The following is a 19,855-nucleotide window of genomic DNA, read 5'->3' as shown; positions in this document are numbered from 1 at the left end:
AGCAGGAAGCCCCCCCTCCCCGCAGCTGGTGCCTGCTCCACGTCTGCCACCTCTTGGCTTTGCCAGGTCAGGGTGCGCAGGGGCAAGACTCGTAGCCTGGCTTCCCAAATGAACACATAACCTGTCCGTGCAAAGGCTGCTTCCCCGGCCCCAGCAACCTCCAGCCCACCGGCCAGCTTGAATCAACTCTGGCCAAGAGGGAGTTCAAAAAGGCACTGAAGTCCTACAGACCTCAGAAGGACCGAGGAACGACCCCCTCAGGGCTGCCGTCAGTTGCAGCGACCACTCTGCCCTGATCTGCCACCCTCTGGGACGCAAGGCCACAAAAGGATGGGTCTGGAGGAGAGCTCCCCAGAGCCCCCCAAACACTTCAGCGTGGCGATGCAGGAGCGAGCGCAGCCAGAGGCCAGTCAAAAACCAGGCTCTCTCGTACCTGTCCCAGAACTGGTCTGGGTTTAGACTACGCTCCTGCTGCCCCGCTTTGCGATGCCCCCCTTGTTCCTCACCCCCACCCGTCCCCCAGCCCCTCCTTGGCATCACCGGGAGCAGCGGCCCCCCAAAGGCCCGACCCGCCGTACTTGGCTAGGGTGATGAGCCCCACGTTGTTCTCGGGGTTGCTGCGGGTCTTCGAGTGGCACACGATGTTGACAGCATCTTGCTGGGCTTGCAGGCGAGTGGGTAAGAAGTCCCCATTCCTCATGTACTCGCTGTTGTCAACACTGAAACACAGAGCAGAGGGGAAGCAAAAGGGCTGAGGCCCATCCCCGAGGCGCTTCCCGGGACAGCGTGCCCAGGGTCACGCAGCCCTTTGGCCCCGGGAGCTGAGCTGGGGCTGCCCAGAGCTCAGAGCCTCGCCCCTGCGACCCCCGGCTTTCAGCTCAGAGCCAGCCCTGGGCTCGCAGCAGCGTGAGGAGCCGGAGGGGAGCCCCCAGTGCCTGCGCTTTGCCGGCAGTGCCACGAGCCCCGCAGCCCAGCGGGAGCTCAGCAGCAGGAGAGGTGCAGGCACACAAACCGCACGGGTCTGCCCTGTGCGCGGGCGGCAGTGCCCCGCAGCGTCCGAGGGCTCCAGCCGCGGCGCGGCGTCCCTGTAACTGGATCCCCACCCTCAGCTCCAGGGGCAGGTACAGTACAGGATGCGCAGCAAAAGCCCTTCTCTTCTGCCAGCCCTCAGGAAAGCGACCCCAAAACGCAGGGCTACTTCAACTATGAGCCTGAGAGTTCGTTCCAGCCCCACAGTAAGACTTCCCTACGGGGCACTCCCAGAGCGTTTCTAGTTTTAAGACCGAGGGAAAACGTTCTTCCTGCAGAACACCGGCTGCTGCTTGTGGCCGTTCCCCAGCCACAACGCTTCAATACGCAGGCAGCAAACAGGGGGCTGGCAGCGCCTTCTTCCAAACGGGTGCGGGGCTATGCAGAGAGCTGAGGAAGCAGCGGCACCTGGGCAGGTTTCGCCCTTTTCACCCCTACCGAGGCCTTCGTAAGCATCAAAAGCAAAACGGAACGGGCCCGAGAGGCCGCGCTGCGGTAACGATGACGAGTCACAACGCCGGGTTTAACGCGGTGGCTCCCGGCGCTGCCCCGGCTGCCGCCAGCCCCCAGCAGCCCCCCGGCCCCCAGCCCAACGCCGAGCGGCCGTAAGGTGACCGCGCACCAGCAGGGCTGCCCCCAGCGCTCACTGCGGGCCCCCGGCCCGGGCCCCCGGCCCGGCCCCCCGGCCCCGCTCCCCGCTCCCCGCTCCCCCCTCCCGGAGCCCCCCCGGAGCCCCCCGGCCCTGCCTCCCCGCCCCCCGCAGCAGTTACCCCCCCCCGCCTCGCCCCCGGCCTCCCCCGGCCCCCCCCGCCCCCGCCCCGCTCCGCCGGGGATGACTCAGGGAAACCCGCGGCAGCCCCGGCCGCCGCCACGGGCACGGAGCGGGCCGCGCGGCGGGGCGGGGGCGGCGGGGATGGGCCGGGAGGCGCCCCCGGTGCCCGCGGCGCGGCCGGCCCGGCGCGGCCCGCTCACCACACCATGGTGCTCTCCAGAACCATCTTGCCTCCTTCCCGCACGGAGGCCCGGGCCCGCTCAGCAGGGAGCCCGCCGATTGGCTCCGCCAGCCGCCCAATCCCCGCCGCCCGTCTTGGAAAGGGCGGGGCGGCCCCGCCGAGGCACGCCGGGAGTTGTAGTCTCGGAGGCGGCGGGGCCGAGGCAGCCGTCGGCTTCCGGGAACGGGGCCCGCGGGGCTGGGCAGCCCCCAGCGGCGGGCGGTTGCAGCAGGGACGCCTCGGTCAGGCCCCGCAGGAGCGAGCCCAGGCGGGCTCTGAAAGCCTCCGGCAAAGGAGACTCCGCCCGCCCCCCGGGCAGCCCGCCCCCCGCTCCGTCACCCTCACCGGGAGGTTTTGTCTCACGTTTACGCGCGACCTCCCACGTTCCAGCCTGCGCCCACTGCCCCGTGTCCTGGCGCTGGGTGTCACCGAGAGGAGCCTGGCGTCAGCCTCCTGACGCTCCCCTTTTTGTATTTATTTACGTATTTTTACACCCCCTTGAGGGACTCCGCTAGATAGAGGCCTCCAGCTCGACTCCGTCCCACGGACCACAGCCCTGTGGCTTCTTCCCTTCAGGCAGCTCCCAGCCCACCTCACCACCCAAGCGCCCGGACCACACTGCGAGGATGCAGTGGGAGACGGTGTCAAAGGCTTTATTGAAATCAAGACACACCACATCCACCGCCTTTCCCTCCTCTATCCATCCAGTGATATCCTCATAAAAGGCTATCAGGTTGGTCAAGCGCACCTTCCCCTCGCTGAAGCCGTGTTGACTGCCCCTAATGACCCTTTTATCCTTGATAGGCCTGGAGACAACGCCAAGGATAAGTTGTCCCGTCACCTTACCGGGGACGGAGGTGAGGCTGACCGGTCTGTAGTTACCCGGGTCCTCTTTTCTTGCCCTTTTTGGAGACTGGAGTGACGTTTGCTTTCCTCCAGGCCTCAGGCACCTCTCCCATTCCCCACAACTTACCAAAGATGACGGAGTGGCCTAGCAGTGACTTCCACCAGCTCCCTCAGCACCCACGGCTGCATCCCAGCAGGACCCGTGGCCTTACGGCCGTCCGGCTTGCTTAATGGGTCCTTAACCCAGCCCTCACCAGCCGAGGCAAACTCCTTTATTCCGACTTCCCCTAGGGCCTCTGGGGTACGGGGCTCCTCAGGACAGGCTCCGGCATTACAGACGGAGACAAAGCCCCACGTGCTGCGGGCCCCTTGGCCACCGCCACCCTCCCTGCCCGCCCCGGCCGCACAGAAAGCAGGCGCAGAGGCAGGCTGGTTCAGGAGCACACGCTGTATTTTGCTGCCACGCAGGGCAGCAGGGCTGTAGGTATCCACAAACAGCCGATGACAACAAAATGGTACACGGGCAACATGACAATGTCCACAACACGGCACGAGCTGCTCCATGGGGACAGGTCCAGGCCCTCGCAGCTGGATGCGGGCGGCGAAGCGGTGCCAGTGGCGATGCCAGAACCGACGGTGAGCAGGACAGGAGAGCCTGGGATCCATCAGCTGGCACCCGGAGGTGGTGGCGGCAGGGGCCTGGGCGGTTGTCCCAGCTGCTCCCTGCTCTTGCCCCCTTGTAAGACCCAAAGCCCCCTTCCCCGCCAGAGAAAAGCCACGCGAGGTTTTTAAAAGACAAAAGCAGTTGCCTGCCACTTTCTATCGCAAAAAAAATAACAATAGCAGTTATTCTGAAAACCCATTACAAAGCAGAGGTTGATAGTTCCCATATATAAATGCCACCCCCCACCCCCATCTCCCTACTCACTGAATAACTATCCCCAGGAGAAGAAAAAATAAAACACTTAAATACAAGTTCATAAATATTAAATCATGAAAAAATTGAGACTTAGTTTTCTTCCCTCCTGGTAAAAAAAAAAAATGAGTTAAGAGGGAAGGTAAGAAACAGTGTCTAATATAGACAGTTATTTCAGCTATAAAGTGTAACCTGCGGGGTAGAGTCAGAGGTAACAGGGAGGGAGAAAGGAAGATCCACCCGAGGTGTCCCGGAGCTGATCTCTTCTCCCACCCACAGGTCTCGCTGGGACGATGATTGGTGTTGAGAGGTTTGAGAGCCCTTGAGAACCCAACAGCCAGCTTCCGAACAGAGGCTGTTCTCACACTCCAGCAAACCCCTCTGGATCCGGAACACCCGGAGTAAGGCCATTCCACTTGGTCTTTCAAAAAAAATTTTTAAAAAGAAGTTTTTTCTTAAAAAATATCAGCTTGCGTCACATCCACTTTAATTAAAAGCTTGAAGTGGAAGGTGGGAAGAGACTTGGCTCTGAAACATCAACTAAAAACATCCCCTTCTACACCACTACATTCTTGGTTTCCTTAGCAATCATTGCTAGTTAGCATAGAAACCCCTTGCACTGCTGCAAGGGCAAACTTTAAATTACTTTTTTTTTTTAATATATAAAAAAGAACAGAGGATTCTAACCCACCGGGAACATGGGGAAGAGTCACTTCATTTCCTAAAAAAGCATTTAGTGAAAATAAAGATCAGTCCAACATCTCTGAGATCTCTAGTAAGTGTCTGCAGCCCGTGCCAGGGAGGCGTCGCCACAGCCTCCTGCACAGGGGGAGCGGCCACAACAGAACCAGGCCTCCCTTCAGCTTTTTTTTTTTTTCTTTAAATGGGACTCGAAATGCACCGTGCTTTTGTGGAGGCAGACGTCTGTCTCAGCGCACACAGCAGGCAGCCATTTCGGTAGGTATCTCAACCTTGAGCCATCGAGAGCATCGGTGCCAAACACGGTTCCGCAAGGCTGGCTAGGGTGCAGGCCGAGATATCAAAAGGGAGCCGCCGAGCCATAAAAACTGTAAGTTTTGCCAGCGGTGCCCACAACAGAACGTAACAGCAGGCTGGAGGGCAGGGAAGGGAACCGAGCAGGCTAGGTTTGGTCCATTTGCTTAAGAAATACTGAAGGCTTTAAAAAAAGTGTGCCCGTTACAAAGATCTCCCTCCATTAGTTACTTTGTGGGGAAGGAAACGTGGCAGGGACAAAGACACTCATTTCAAAAACAAGGGACAAAGCAATCCAAAACCTCCCTGACATCTCAAAAGCTTTGCATCTTCAAAATCCTCCAAGCTAAGGAGCACAACAGAGCACCCCTGCTCTCCACCTCGCTGTCTCAGGAGACTACTGCCACCGGGAGCAGGTACTGGGGAGAGGGCTCCTTGTGGGCAGCGCCCCTCGCTGCCGCTCGCCCGGGGTATTTTCTGGTGGAATACTGAGAAGCTTATTTATTAAAAAAGAATGACTATACTGCAGGACTAAAAAGAAGTGATATGACTGAATTCAAGGAAACTTTTAAATTAAAAACTCGTTTAAAATACAAAATAAAACCACACTGCTCTGTCGCAAACTGCCCCACTGAGCTTCTAATGCCCGTTTCCCCCCAGAACTCTGAAGAGTTGCCTGTTCTTGCAAGGTTTGTGGTGTTGGCATCACAAGCAGATAACTCCCTGAAAGTCAGATCCCTTTTCCAGAGGCCTTCAGCCCATGTGGAGCAGTTCCTCCTCCTCCCAAAAGCCTGCTCTGCTCCTGCCAGGCTTCAAAAGCAAGGAGGACAGTGGGGACACAGTGGCACCTGATGCGCTCTGCAGTAAGGAGACTTCAGGCATCCTGAGGCTCAGCTGTGCTGGCCCGGTCTCGTATAACACTACCTCACTATGTGTAACCCAGCCTTCCAGCTTTTAGGTTTCAGTCCAGATAAAATTTCTTAAAAAAAAAAAAAAAAAGTCAGCAACGGGGGCTGAACGTTTGTCAGACTCCACAGACCACGCAGAGCACAGAACCATCTGCTTCCATCGCAACGGCCTCGATGGTGCCTCACTGAAAAGAGAAAAGAGGGGATATGTTGAGGAAGAGCCCGCCATCCGAGGAAGAGCAGCAGAAGTTTCCTGACTGGTCTCCTGAACTTTCTCCACCCTGGGAGAAGCAAAGCAAATGGGGATGCTGAGCTCACTCGTGGTCAGGCTCTCCCGAACCAATGCCTTACACTAACACAGGAGGGGCTGTGAGTATGTCCTCCTCCGCCAGGACAGCAAAGTGGGTCTGGGTCAGCTTCACCCACTTTCATCTCTGCCACCCAACCCACTCTTGGCCCTTGGAAAAGAGGAATGTCTCTGCTTTGCCTCCCACTTCATCTAGTGTAAGGCTTTGGGGATAGCAGATTATCACTAAGAGGACGAACAGTGCCTAGCACAAGGCAGACCGAGCCTTCACATACCAGAGGAGAATGACCACGTGTTTCCTGCTCCGGTTGCTTCTCACCCACCCAGCTCCAGGCCTGCGCTCCCAGCACCTCTGGGGAACAGCAGAACTAGAGCCACGTAGCCTGTCATTGTCCACCCACCTACAGACCTGCTCGCTTCCTCCTCGGAAGCACAGTACTCACAAAGCTTATCTCCGTCTCCTGCAGGTCTTCGAACTGTTCCCTCAGTTCTGAGGAGTGCTCGGGTATTGAAGGCCCTGGGGAGCCGCTGGGAAAACAGAAGGGGGAGACCTGTAAAGCAGTTTTTAAGAATGAGCTGTCAATAAGTCACATTTCTTGGTTGCCCTGCTGCACCCAGCACAGCGGAACATCCCAGCGCGTCACAAAGGCTTTGTTAGGCAGGTTTAGTACAGAGTCACAGGCAACACGATCCTTGCAGGGCCAGGCACCTGAAACAACACCTAGAAAATCAACCCCCCCCCCATCCAGGTGACTTCATACATCAGGAACAAGCACTTTGTGTCAGCACTTCTTCACACAAGTCCTCAAGCACCTCATCAACATGAAAATGGTCCTGGGCGGAAACAGGCCAGGGTCAAAGCATCCACAAAGCACCAGAGAACAGCAAGCCCCAGCCTCTGCAGGCAGAGGCACCTTTATTTGAAAGAGCCCCTGGCAAACCTCTTATGCAACGACTGCGAGCTACGTCGTGCCTGCAGGATGCACCACATGCGCACACAGTGCCTGTCAGGACAGTGCACAGAGAAAAGGGGCAGGGGGTGTGTGTGTGTGCCCTGGAACAACACTCACTAGAGTCCGATATCCCTCGTTATCTCCCCATTTCTTTCATGAACCTGCACAGCTGAACGGCCACAACCACCTGGCCAAGGAACTCCAGCTCCCAGCCTGGGTCTCGAGCCCTTTCCCACTAAGGGCATGGTGACCACAGCTTTCTCCATCCCTGGGAAACACGCAGGCGGCAGTCGGTCTGTGAAGGCGTATTTCACTTAGCAGGCCCGGCTCTCCTGGCGACTGAAGGCTTTAGGAGTGCCTCCTGCAAGTATCACGCAGGGCTTGGCGAAGCCTGCCTTCCTCGGTGGGATTCCACTGCCTGTTGCCAGAGCACAGAAGCATCGAGCTGCCCAGTCACCAGGCGACACAGCACTCCACGCAAACACCCGTGCATCGATAACACCTCTCACCCGTGACACCAGTCATCCTCAGCAGGAATGCAGAACTCCACCTCCCTGCCTGGTCAGGCTCACCTATGTGCCCGGTTACTCTGAGCTGCTCTGACTTCAGTTCCCCTGGGGCGCTCTACCTGGCGACTCTCTGTTTCTGACCCAGGCAGACATTAGAGGCAAGGATGACCAGCGTCAGTTGCAGCGCATATGGCCCCCAAGGCTTGTCTTATTAGCCCTAGGCAGCGGGATCAATCGCAGTGCTCAGGAGAATAAAGAGCCCCTCTAAAATAGACCAACACCCCCTGGAACTCCTTGCCGCGGATGCGGGTCAGCAGCTGATGCTCACAGCGGCACGTGGCGGTTAAGCTCACACACCGGGATGCCTCTGCCAGAGCTTAAATGCCAGAGCTGGGCTGGAGCAGGGCGGTCCCAGCCCACCTGCCCTTCCCAGAACCAGAACAGGCTGCTCATGGATCCCCGCATACCGAAGGAAGTCCTCCTCCCTTGTTCAGCGTCACACCCTCCTCTGCAGCTTCGGGGTTTGCTGCCAGCAGGCACTCATCACCAGCAGCAGGGTGGCGGTGCTGGACCAGTCACTAACTGGGCCCAGTCCAGGCAGCTGGGCAGGGAAAGCCAGCTCCAGCAGCACCACGCAGCCCGGCTCGGCCCTCCACCCTGGGGCACCCACGCCCGCGCGCTCCCGTTGATGCCACCACGAAGGGCACGCCTCCCGCACAGGCTGCGCGCAGCAAACGGGTGCACGTGGCCACAGCACCGGGGCGGACACGAGGCTGTGCTGCGAAACAGCCCGAGACTGGAGCGCCCCCGAGAAGGCTGAGCTCCTCCTTAAAGGCGGCTCCCGAGCAGGCAGGATCCTGCCTGCCCCCCGCACCCGCTCCTTCAGGCGGGCTCCCTCCCCTTCGCACAGGGCAGGGATTTAAGGGGTTGCCTCCCCAAAGAGTGGCAAACACCCCACTAGATCAGCTGAATCCGTAGAGAGGGAAAATTCATTTTTAAACCCTTTCAACAGGTTACATCGTTAAAAAAAAATCAATAATTCACAAATTGCTTCCATCCTTTTCAGGGTTTGCAGAGCTTTACAGCTCTCCCACAATCACACAAGTGGATTTAAGCCTCTGACAACAGGCTCAATGTGGGGAGCTCACAGAGCCTAAGGCCCTAAAGATCCCACGTGGGAGAAAACATTAGCCTGTTCCCTGTCCTTGATTTCAGTACCTCTGCCTGCTGACACAGTTTTTTTTGCTGGCAAAGAGTAAGCAAGCACATGCCCGAGTGCCTGCAGGGTACGGTAAGTGGTGTACTTGGCCCCAGAGGCACTGGGGAAACACACAGATCGGGCTTGGAGCTCGGCGGAGCAGCAGGTCTGATCCTGCACACCAGACCCTGCGTTTTGACCACGAACAGCATCAGAGCCACGTGCTGCAAGGAGGACACCGTCTTGAGAGGTTTTACCACTGAGCCTCACAGGCACGCCGAGGATGGCCGAGTCTTTGCACGGGGACCCACCCTGCTGCAGTGCCGTGTTTTAGGAGCAAATCATACAGAAACCGTAGCCACTGGCCAGCAAACAGCACCAGGCCAAATCTCCAGGTCAGTCTCTCTGAACACACCCTCCAGACAAAAGGTTTCAGGCAGTCTGGTTCCTCCCCTCACCTAGGCAAGAAGATGCCGGTAGCTGCTCTAGTCAAATCCTTTGCTGAGCTGTCAGCTTTATGCACTTGTACGCCCACTGACCTACGTAGAGATTGAAGGAGAGAGACCTGCAGTTAAGTAAAAAGAACGCCTCAGGCATGCTGATGTACTGGAAAGGAGCAGCTCTGGTTTCGGATCCCTGATGAGAAGTTTCCAGGTTTTACAGAGGGAATAAAAGGTGTTAATTACAATTGGATCTTGTTCTCCTGCAGCTCAGGACAGAGCAGGCACTTCGCTCAGCGCCACAATGCAGGACAATACGTCAGGAATGATGAAGCTAGACGGTTTATGATCGCTTCCAAGGAAGAGAAGTTAACACCTCAGAAAAACTTCTGTGAAAGGGATCATTCTCTGACCACAGCTCCTCCTCGTACTCTTCAAGTCTTACCACTTCAGCAACGAACGAAACATTCAAAGGCAGCCATCCTCTCCCTCACAGCTCTCCATGCACTTCAGCTCCTGAGGTATTTTGCACTGTGCCTGCACACATCCCTGCAGCCTCCTTTCCTCAGGAGTTGTAGGAGCTCCACGCTCTCCAAATCACTAGGTGGCAAGAGAGCCCAACCCTCTGAGAAGCACAGCAAGGCAGGTAGGTCACTTTCAGCACCATCCATCGCCACGTTCGTGTTCTTCAAGTACATTTTGGCAGTGCCACTTCCACCAACTCACTTTAACTAGCACAGTTATCTCAACTCCAGAACAAAGCCATGAAACACAGAACGCACAAGGAACTAAAAGCCCCTGGGACGCCCTGCACAGCCCAAGCAGGAGATGCAGGATCACGTCATCTGCAAAAAACTGCACGCAGGAACGGTGACAAAATGCTCCCCCCCAGCATGCTTGAACTGACAGAACTGAACTTGCTCATCACCACAGAAGGACCACTCGACGGGTACTTCCGCAAACATGCCAAAAAACTGAGCACCACAACGCAGCACAGAGCCCTCCTGTGGCTCACGAGTCTGACTCACAGGAGCTGCCGGCCCGCCATGCACTGGAACAGCGAGAGCCTTACCTGTTTGCGGGCGAGTTGAGGCCTCCGCTGCCCAAGGAAGAAGTGGACAGGGTTGTTGCGACGGAATCGCTGTTAGCTTCATCTACTGGCAGAGTCCTGGGCAGGAGATCTGGACGACCAAGGTGGGAACCTGAGTTGAAGCACAGACTGTTCCATCACCAGAACACACTAGCCACGGGACAGGATCTGAGCTGGATCCCATCCGAGACATCTAGGACATATGAGCACTGAAAAACCAGCCCTGCCTTCAGTTCTCTGCTTGGAGTCTGACGCTCCACAGGCCTGCCTAGCCCAACTGACCTAAATCCCATGGCATGTGCTGTTGGGAAGAGACCAGACACCTGAGACTGCCATACAGCCTCAGCCCAGTTTCTGGCACCTATGAACCCAGGAAACAGACCCTGCCCCTGGCAGGACTGCAAAACCACACAGAGGTGTCTTGCACAGCTCAGGAGGCAGAAAGCTTTGATTAGACAAATACAAGCTGAAAAAGAACTTCGCTAGGGTTTTTTTTTATTTTTTTGCACCCAGGTACCAACCTTGCTCTACATCCACCTCTGTCGTTACTTGTGCTTTTGTCTCACATGACATGTGTGACTGGAAAGGCACTCCTCCTTGACAGCTTCGACGAGGAACTGCGGTGCCAGACCGGCTCTTCTTAGAAGGGGATGGCTTTACTTAAAGACAAAGAACGAGGCAGCACTTTAGTAACACACTGTACTCAGGAAGGAGTAAAGACCTGACACAGCAACTTTCCAGTGACAGAGAGTGGAACAAGGGCTGTGCTCTGAAGGAACATTTTGATGGAAGAAACAGCTCCTCACATTTGTGAGGCAAGAACAATCTACGTGGAAGAAAGAGGTGACACAGCACAGCACAGACCTTCCTAAAGGTCTTACATGCTGTCATTCACCTTCCCAAACCACAGCTGCTGAGCAAGAAGCCAGAAACAATGGCAATTGCCAGGGGTACGCCTGCACAGAGGTACTTACATGGTATTTTCTTGAATGCTGTGTTGCACATGAACCGTTGGAATCTTTCGGCATAGAAGCTGGGTCTGTGCACAGACACAGTGTCCTAAAAGGGATAAACATTAACACGTGAATCTTAATTAGTAAGGGATTACAGTTAACACGAGCTTCTTTCCCACTGCTAACCTTGACACATGCTACATTGGACAAGGAACAGTCAGGGGTTCTCACAGTGACAAGAGAGCTGTGAGAAACAGATTAGATAGAGTTTTGCATTACATACAAAGCAATCGATATTTGTTAAGAAATAAGTTGGTGAAAAGCATCAACAAATCTGACGCTACCTAGAAAATACTACTTTTATTTTAAAAGGCAAATACACGTGCTCCTTAGAAAACCAGGATCCTGTGCGCAGTGAGCCGGTGTTATTGCAAAACAAATGAAACAGTGGAAATTTTTACTCCTTACCCCATCATGTACAAGGGCCTTCCAAGAATGCTCTAGCTTCTTGACAAATCTGGAAAGGGAAATAATTAAGAACAATTTTCAAACCTATCCATGTACGATATAATGCTCACTCATTACTGAGCCTGCCTTTTGACAGCCGTGTCAAACACCCCAAACAACTGACTAGCTGGCTTTAGATTCTCTTCATTGTCCCGCTCCGCAGATGCCGGGGCCGACTGAGCAGTTCACTGTCCCGCACTGCTTTCCTGTCCCTGCTGTACGGTCCCAGGCTTCCTTCACAACAGCTTTCCTCACTGCATCTGTCCCAGAGGTGACTCCGCTCCCTAATTCAGCAGAGTCTTTGCAGGGTGAGTGAACGGAGTGACCCTGAGGGAGGGTTCAGAAAGCACCAGAGTCGGCATAAGACAAGAGAACTAGCGCCGGGCCATCAGGACAGCTGTAGCAGAGCAAGACCTGGGCCCTCAGAGCTGTTAGAGCAGCACCTCACACCTTGTGAAACCGCAGCTTCAGTGTTTCGGGGCAGAGTTGGGGGGCAAGTGGAGAGTTTCACAGGCATAATTAACACGGACAGTCAACTTGCTATGACTTTTAACAGACTCTGTATGTATGTAACTTCCTGTATATTGTATTGAATATAAATAGAAGGTAAGCCTTACACCTATTTTTACTTTCATAGGGAGAAGTGGTTATGGCCATTTTAAGCCACCACTTGTTTTTTCCTCGCCACTTCCTGCGTGGTGCCTGTGCACAACAACCACAGCATACAAAAAAAAAACTTCATGAGAGTAAATCCATTCTGGGAACATGAAGTAAGCATGGTAAACAAGACCTGGAAATCAATCCCCAAAAGCCCAACTTCAAGAAAATAAAAAGACATGAAGGTGGTTAACAAACCACGTCTTTTTTCTTGAAAGTCAATCTTGACAAACAAGCAGGGACAGACAATGCCGTAAAGTGATTTTCACTCTTGGGTGATACACAGCCGTTACTCAGTGTTTCTTACCTGTAGGACTGCAGCACATCGATGATGCCAATGTAAAGGAGCAGTCTCTCCCCCTTGGCATTACGGGCTGGAATGCCTCCCATCCTAGAAGAGGACAGAGCAAACATGAAACAGGGTGTTCTCACACCCCACTGCCTCTCTCAGGCTGCCGGCGTGGGCTGAGTATTATGCGAACTATTTAACAAGCATCAACATGCAGGAGGCTCCTCCTGTTCAGCTAACAAATTGGGGAAAACGAATCAGAGCAAAACACCATTTCAGTAAGTTCACTAAACCTCCTGAGGACTGAGCCCCTTTCCTGCCTGTATGCCAGTCTTACTGAGGATGAGGATTAATCCCCACTCCTTCATGAGAAGAGACCAAGCAACTGTAAAGAGCGTCTACCACCATCCATACTGAAGATGGCAGCTGGACTTTATGGGCTGTTAGTCTGATCTAACAAAGCAATCACTGTGCCTCTTGGAGACAGACGGATACAGCTATCTGAAGCTGCCAAAAACTGGTGAGCAGAGAACTCTCAAAGCCACCTGGAAGGCCAAAAGATCTTTTGCACATTAAGGAAGGGAAGTCAAAGCCAAAGCTAAAAGCACAAGAAGATTTGATATTGAGAATTCTCTGTCCAGCAATCCTATATAGCCCAGTCTGCGTATAAATTAAGTCTCCATTAGCCAAGCTTGGATTTTACCCCTCGCTCTTCGCGGTACTTCAGTGAGAAACAACACCGACATGAACTTACTGGTCATCTGTCTCTATGGTGCCACCTCGCCGGGCCTCTCCTTGGATGGATTCCATGGCTGTAGAGTAGAGGGCCTTCTGGGCAGCGGGTCGCCGCGTGTCGGCCTGAGATGTCCCATCTGCCAACGCATGCTCTCTCTGTGCCAGATCAATGTTATGGATTGCCACAAGCAAGCTATAATCCATGATTTTAAAACTCTGCAGGACCTGGGCAGAAAAGTCAACGAAGGCTCGTTCAGTACTGCAAGCCCAGGGAAACTGTCAGAGCAGACATTTGCAACAGTGCAGTCAGCATTTCTGCCTAGAGCCCTGAGCGTACAGAGGGGATGACTTTTAATCCACAGCTTGTGCACAGTCAGCTCATCTACAGATGCCAAAGGGAGTTACAGGAAAGCCACTGGTACTCCTCCTATGCAGAAAGGGACCAAAACCAGGGGATATCACCGATTTCTGCGTCGCTGCTCAGAGGCAGCTCACTTGAGCCCAGGCTCAGTCAAGTCTCCTGCCCCTCTCCCCAGATCCTGCCCTGCTCCACAGTGGAACCTTGCCAGAGGGAGAGGAGACACTGCTTCTTTCCTCTGCCTCTACACACAGAGCTGTGTGCAACTGGGGTCCCGGTCTTCTTGTCCACACCACCATGAAAAAACAGGTTCTCTAGTCAACACCCCTGGTAGACGCTACGACAATGACAGCTGCCACCCATTTTTCATTGAAAAGGCCCAGAAAAAGGAAAGATCTCTCCATACTACTCTTCACCCCTCCACTTACCAAACAGTCTCTCTGTAACGTTTTGCACAGAGCGTTATACATGTCTGAGTCTAAGAAGAGGCCATCAGGGATGTCCTGCATAAAATCCAAGTCCTTGTATGTCGGGAAGACCTTCTCCCGTTCCTTCTGGGATGCTCGACGTTTGTAGGTGGAGCCCTTCAGGTCGTACTTCAGGTGCATTTTCACAGAGCGTGGCAGAAGGTTGTTCATCACAACAATCCGAATGTTTTTGCCTCCGGCTTGGACACAGTACAAGCCATAAAACTTTGGCAGCAGCGTCCTTGGGTTCTGGTTCAAGTTCTAAAGTGCCAAAAACACAGAAATACCTTCAAAGCCATCCTGGTTATTCACATGCTATTCAGAGGAGTTATTTGCTCCTTCCTGTGCTTCTAAGCTGAAATGGAAATGGCAACGATTCAAAGCAATCACCAAAGAAGCTAAGAGACATGGGCAGGTGAGCATGGGGAACAGATGGGTGATGCCTGCTGTTAATAACCCCTTTGCAAAGCTGAATGGGTCAGATAAAGCTTGTAAACGCAAAAGGAATTTGCTGCTCACTCACACAGAAGCTAAGCTGGGGAGGCCGCAGGGCAAAGGATGATCTTGTGCTTATCCATTTTAAATTTGGCACTTAGGTCAAGCTAAGTACATCAGGACAAACAGATCTAAACTGTCGTGGCTACGGAAGACATTAGACAGAATTTTGAAGAAAAACAATGTGCTTTTGAGTATAATCAGAGCAAAAGTATTTGTGGGTTCAGAAGCAGTTTAGAGAATTCAGCTAATGGCCCCAATGGCATCAAAAGTCCTAAGGCACTTCTGTAAGGCAGGACTGTCTCATGGCTAAATTCCCCTTTACAGAGGTGGCTTGAAAAGGTCAGGCTGTAAAAAGACATGAAGCAGTCAGATCACACACATATCACGCTTCAGGGTGGGATCCGATTTCGCTCCAAACTAAAAAAGCCTTTTTTTCCTGTAACTGCTTTCATAAAATTAACACGCCTTTACTCCCAATACTGCTGCTTCCATATATAGAAACCTAAAATCAGAGTTCTTCAGCGAAATACTTCAGCTTTGCAGACGAAACCAAGCACAATTCTGGGAAGGGAAACATAAGTACATCTTTGCAAGACAGAGTACCATTGGCGTAACACTGTGCAGAAAGGAGAGCTCACAGCAGTTCACAGCTGGTCACAACGCAGCCTGCAATGTTCTACAACCACCCAAGTCACTAAGTGCAATGCAAGACTCCTATCCTAGTCTTGCAATATCCAGGCAGTTCGTGTCCTTCAGTGACTGTCTTTGCCTCTGGACAGTTGAGACAAAAGCTGTCAGTCAGCTGAGGCACAGATCAAACCTCCACTTGCATCTACCGGACAGTATGTAGCATTTTCTGTCACGTTTGTACACACGGGGGACACTTCCCTAGCTTCCAATGAAAGCCTTGCCCAAGTGCCTTACCATATAGTAGCCAGGCAGCAGCTTCTGCAAGAACTCAGCCTCTTTGTGCTGAACTGTTTTGATGATAAACTCATCGTCACTGGATACGTAGAAGAGGGATCCGCTGGCCCCGGAGTTAGAAAGCTCGATGAGTGGCTCACTACAGAGCGAGTACTGAGGAGGACAAGATGGAAAAAGCAGAGGTGAAAGAGACATCGACGGGAAACTTCAGTGCACAGGCTCTTCCTTTTCCAGATCAACAGAGCCAAACCCCAGGGTCACAGACAGCATCCAGTGCTGTGCCTACAGAGCACTCCACAGCTCTGAGGAGGGGAACGAGGGCAAACACCCATCACAGAGCATGCAACAAATGGGAACCTGGTACAACCAACACCTTACCAGATAGTCATCAGGTCGGATCCCAAACAGCTCCCGGAAATAACGAAAGGCCACTGGAGCATAGGTTTTGAACCGAAAATCATTGTAGTGATGAGCCGGGGTCAGGTTGCTCCCTTCACTGATCAAGGACAGAAGGGCATACAGGTATTTGCATTTGTCAGGTTTCTTAAGAGACTACCCAAAAAGCAACCACCCACTGGCTGGCTGCCTCTAACACACTCAAGGGCTAAAAAGCACCCACCCAGGAGGGACACAAGGATGCACGCCCAACAGCAAGCCTGCAGCTGTTCACAAGAGCAAAGGTGCTCACATCTGGGGAACAGCCGGGCCTCTTCAGAGACAGGAGGTCACAGGCAGGAGGCAGAGCTGGTCCATAAGCAGTACATGGTGCAGCTCTGCTCAGGAGACCTGTGCTCACTCCTGAAATCAACTGCCCGGGTTTGGTGCTGCTTCCTAACATGCAAGTAGGGCTAGGGACTAGTGCTGCTACTCACTACCAAAGCACAACATAGAAGAGAAAGCAAACACTGACCTTGGGAAGAAAATACTTTCTACTACGTAGAAATCTTGCATGAGAACATCTCTTTCAGGTTTGGTGCTCAAGCTTCCAACTGTGTGTGTAATGCCGAGCTGAATGGCACCTTTCAAGGCAGATGATGTCGTCTGGAGAGATGGAGAAAATGAGTCAGGCAACGCGAAGCAGCAGACTAGAAACGGGAATGAAAGGAGTTAAAGAAATGGGAGCCCCAAACTTAAAGCAGCGCTGTTAAGCTGGGGTATTTTACACCCACTAGTTCCAGTTAGAGTAGTTTTACTCCTGCTGGTTACAGCTTCCTTCATTTCTTTCCCAATGACCAGTGTTGCTCTGGCTGCATTGTCCTTCGGCAGCCTGCTCCAGAGAGAGGGTACACGAATGATCGGGCCCCAGCACGCCATGATGGCAGGATGTTGAAGCTGCTGCCAAACTAGTGAATAGCCCGCTCTCCTGGGAGCGCCTCTACATCCCTGACCACATCCTGCTCAACTGCTGCACTCTACCTGAGCTGAAAAGGACTTGAACTTTCAATACCCAGCTGGCCTTCAGAAGACTGAATTTCATTTCCTCCTCCCACAGTGCTCATCTCTACAACCTGCAGTCAGAGGAGAAAGTCTGTCCCTGGAAGTCTATCTCATTCCCCTATGAATAAAGACACATCTTGTCACCTTAGTCTGCCAGGTCGTGGAGCAACACAGTTCAAAGTTTACCCTTCCCCAGCTTGGGCAGACTTAGGTCTTCTACAGGGCAAGGCAGGCAGGGCCAGCACACAACGCACACTTCTATCTGCTGCTGCCTCCTTCCTCTGACTCTTGCTGGGTCATGGCTCTTTAACCTTAAGCAGCTCACTGTCACTTAAAAATAAGGAGCAAAGACATGAATCTCACTCCTGCGTCCTGTGCACGAGCTGTCCGAGAACAATGCCAGACTGTGTTCTTGTAACAGCTACTTACATCAAGAGTCCTCTTCTGTCTGCACAGCACATGATCTCATCTCAGGCCACTGAGACGAGCTTCAGTCTAGCTGAGGCTAGGGGCTGTTTTTCCCAGCACAGCCCAGATGAGATCTGCTCAACACCCCCATGTTATACGGCCTGTCAGCTCCCGGAGCACAGAGGTCTGAACTTTGCTGTAATGCCTGTTGGAAATGTTGATGCTGCAGAACAGGTGCAAGTTGGATCTGTGTCCAGCAGCTCATGGACATTTCACTTGGCTTAAACATATAGCAACCAAACCGGGAACAAGATTCAGGGCTCGTGACCCAACTACTTTGTGTTTTTTTCCCTCAAGCTAAACAAAGCTCAGGCCTCTGCACAAGAAATCATTGCACATCAAAGCATTTAGCAGCTCAGCATCCAGACCAGACCTGGGAGAAGAACATTTCAATTTTTTTCCCCAGACACACATCTTCCATGAAGCCTTGCAAAATTAAGAGGGACATTATCAGGAAGAGGTTCTTCACCGAGAGGGTTGTCGCGCACTGGAGCAGGCTCCCTGGGGACACAGTCATGGCACCAAGCCTGTCGGAGTTTAAGAAGCATTTGGACTGTGCTCTTAGTCATGCGGTCTGAATTTTTGGGTAGACCTTTGTGGTGCCAGGAGTTGGACTCGTTATCTTTAGGGGTCCCTTCCAACTTGGGATATTCTACGACTCTATGATTTCTCCCACTTAACTGTTTTTCTGCTACCACAGCTGCAAGAGATCTGCTTACAGTGACCTGAAGAGACAGCAATAAACTTGCAGCAACTCCAGCTTCCCATCAAGACGATGTCCTTTTCTACCTCAGCTACCTACTTGTATTTGCCATTTACTTCAGTATTAGTTGGGGAGGGAAGAAGAATTTGATTCCACTTCTCTTCCTTACCCTCTCCAGGCTAAAGTTGCTTGAAAACAGATCTCAGCACACCTAGTCCTGCTTGAACTCCAAGGGCAGTCTCTCTGCATTGCTGCCTTGTTTGCAAACACACAGCCACGGGGCCAGGTTGCCAAGGAAAAAGTATTTTTCTCTTCTATTAGCCAGCAAAATCAGCTGAGCAGCTCGCTGCGTGTTTACAATCACTTTTATAGGACAAAGAATTTTAAAAAACATCTTACCACCCACGGAAAAGGACAGGATTGAAAAAAGACAGACAGTCCATTAGTCTCATTCCCGGATAAATCCCAGGCAGCATCCTACCAGGTTTCCAAGACCCTCACAAGGAACATTTCAAGCATTTTACATTGGCTACTACTTTTCTCTCCTACTACTGCCATCTAACTTTCTATGTCCATATTTGCAGGAGACTGGAAGCCAGATCCCAGACTTGAAGACGTAAGCAGTTTCAAAAAGGGCACTATAAAAAAGCCACCTTCTGCAGAAGCACCATTTGAGTTCCTCCCTTCCACTCTGATTCCTGACAAGAGCTGCAAATGCATCTGGGTTAGAGATTTTGGACTAGAAGTATCGCTTACATAAAGAAATGGAATGACCATATCAAGCCATTACTTATTTAATCTACCCCCTAGAAGCCAATCTTACTTCAGAGAAAGTAAGCCCATTCTGATGAAGTCCAACAAACTGGAAGCAGCATCCACAAAATACCCACATTTACAGGCTTTTTGAAAATTTCCTAACAATCTCCCCTTTGTAAAGCAAATTCCGGTAATGTCACAAGATCTGTAGGAACTATTGTGCCCAAAGAGCATAGAAAGCACCCAATAAGCAGGCCTAAGAAGGCCTTTGCCCTTGCTAATGGGCAAAGTTTAAAAATAATTCCCCTTTTAGAAGGCTACAGGAGAAGCTGCCTGACAAGTGCATATTCAGTCCTTCGGTTTTCCAGCTTGGAAGGCTGTGCTCCCTTTCAGATCTTCTTCTGGGACCACCACAAACGTCTAACGCTGAACCTCGCTAGATGCTGCTGTTCTGGGCGGCGTTTGTGTTGTGGAAAACGACAATACCCAACTGAGTTGTGCAAGAGCTAGCCTACCTTTTTATAGGTAGTCTCGCCTGTGGAATCCACTCCTCTGTGCCCTTTTTTTATTGTCTGTGAGCCTGGCTGTCCCGAAGAACCTGGCATCTAGGAACAGAGTAAAAGATGGAGAGAACAAAGCGTTTACGATCTCTTCGAGGCCTGGGGCTGCCCAGAACCGCCCGTCCTCAGTCTTGCTGTTCTCAGAGACAGAAGCTGTGCGCGCTCCCTGCTGAAGGCCCAGGCCCATCCAGGCCCGCCCTGGGAACAGCAGCGGCGCTGGAAGGCCTCCCGGGAGCCGACTGACTCCTGCCTGCCTGAGGCCCACCCCGAGGGGCCTGCTTTCAGCCACGGAAGAAATTTTTGGTTTTGTTTTGTAATCGCCATCATCACAAACCCATCAGCTCTGAGGGAGCTTGGCCCAA

At 52.8% G+C, this 19,855-nt stretch overlaps 1 protein-coding gene and 1 long non-coding RNA gene across 2 annotated transcripts in view; one reads left to right on the top strand and one right to left on the bottom strand.

Annotated features, from left to right (window-relative positions):
- The window catches only part of LOC106049273 (putative PIP5K1A and PSMD4-like protein), a 32,199-nt gene that overhangs the window by 3,638 nt on the left and 8,706 nt on the right, over nucleotides 1-19,855 (bottom strand). Inside the window, exons 4-20 of the mRNA XM_066985869.1 lie at nucleotides 19,449-19,538; nucleotides 16,480-16,610; nucleotides 15,948-16,065; nucleotides 15,570-15,722; nucleotides 14,109-14,408; nucleotides 13,342-13,547; nucleotides 12,606-12,689; nucleotides 11,603-11,651; nucleotides 11,156-11,240; nucleotides 10,703-10,840; nucleotides 10,164-10,293; nucleotides 9,110-9,190; nucleotides 6,435-6,519; nucleotides 5,871-5,965; nucleotides 2,636-2,827; nucleotides 2,002-2,259; nucleotides 579-719 (exon numbers count right to left, since the gene is read on the bottom strand). Coding sequence (XP_066841970.1) covers nucleotides 579-719; nucleotides 2,002-2,259; nucleotides 2,636-2,827; nucleotides 5,871-5,965; nucleotides 6,435-6,519; nucleotides 9,110-9,190; nucleotides 10,164-10,293; nucleotides 10,703-10,840; nucleotides 11,156-11,240; nucleotides 11,603-11,651; nucleotides 12,606-12,689; nucleotides 13,342-13,547; nucleotides 14,109-14,408; nucleotides 15,570-15,722; nucleotides 15,948-16,065; nucleotides 16,480-16,610; nucleotides 19,449-19,538 — 2,336 coding nt within the window. The remainder of the gene's footprint in view (nucleotides 1-578; nucleotides 720-2,001; nucleotides 2,260-2,635; nucleotides 2,828-5,870; nucleotides 5,966-6,434; nucleotides 6,520-9,109; nucleotides 9,191-10,163; nucleotides 10,294-10,702; nucleotides 10,841-11,155; nucleotides 11,241-11,602; nucleotides 11,652-12,605; nucleotides 12,690-13,341; nucleotides 13,548-14,108; nucleotides 14,409-15,569; nucleotides 15,723-15,947; nucleotides 16,066-16,479; nucleotides 16,611-19,448; nucleotides 19,539-19,855) is intronic.
- Nucleotides 2,510-3,829, top strand: LOC136788097 (uncharacterized). Its single transcript, XR_010827101.1, has 2 exons — nucleotides 2,510-2,754; nucleotides 2,826-3,829. It is a non-coding gene; the product is annotated as an uncharacterized lncRNA (long non-coding RNA).

The sequence above is a fragment of the Anser cygnoides genome, chromosome 33 (genome assembly GCF_040182565.1).
Source record: "Anser cygnoides isolate HZ-2024a breed goose chromosome 33, Taihu_goose_T2T_genome, whole genome shotgun sequence".
NCBI classification, from domain to species: Eukaryota; Metazoa; Chordata; class Aves; order Anseriformes; family Anatidae; genus Anser; species Anser cygnoides.
Note: the sequence above shows the minus strand (reverse complement) of the source record. Positions and strands in the feature narration are given on the sequence as shown.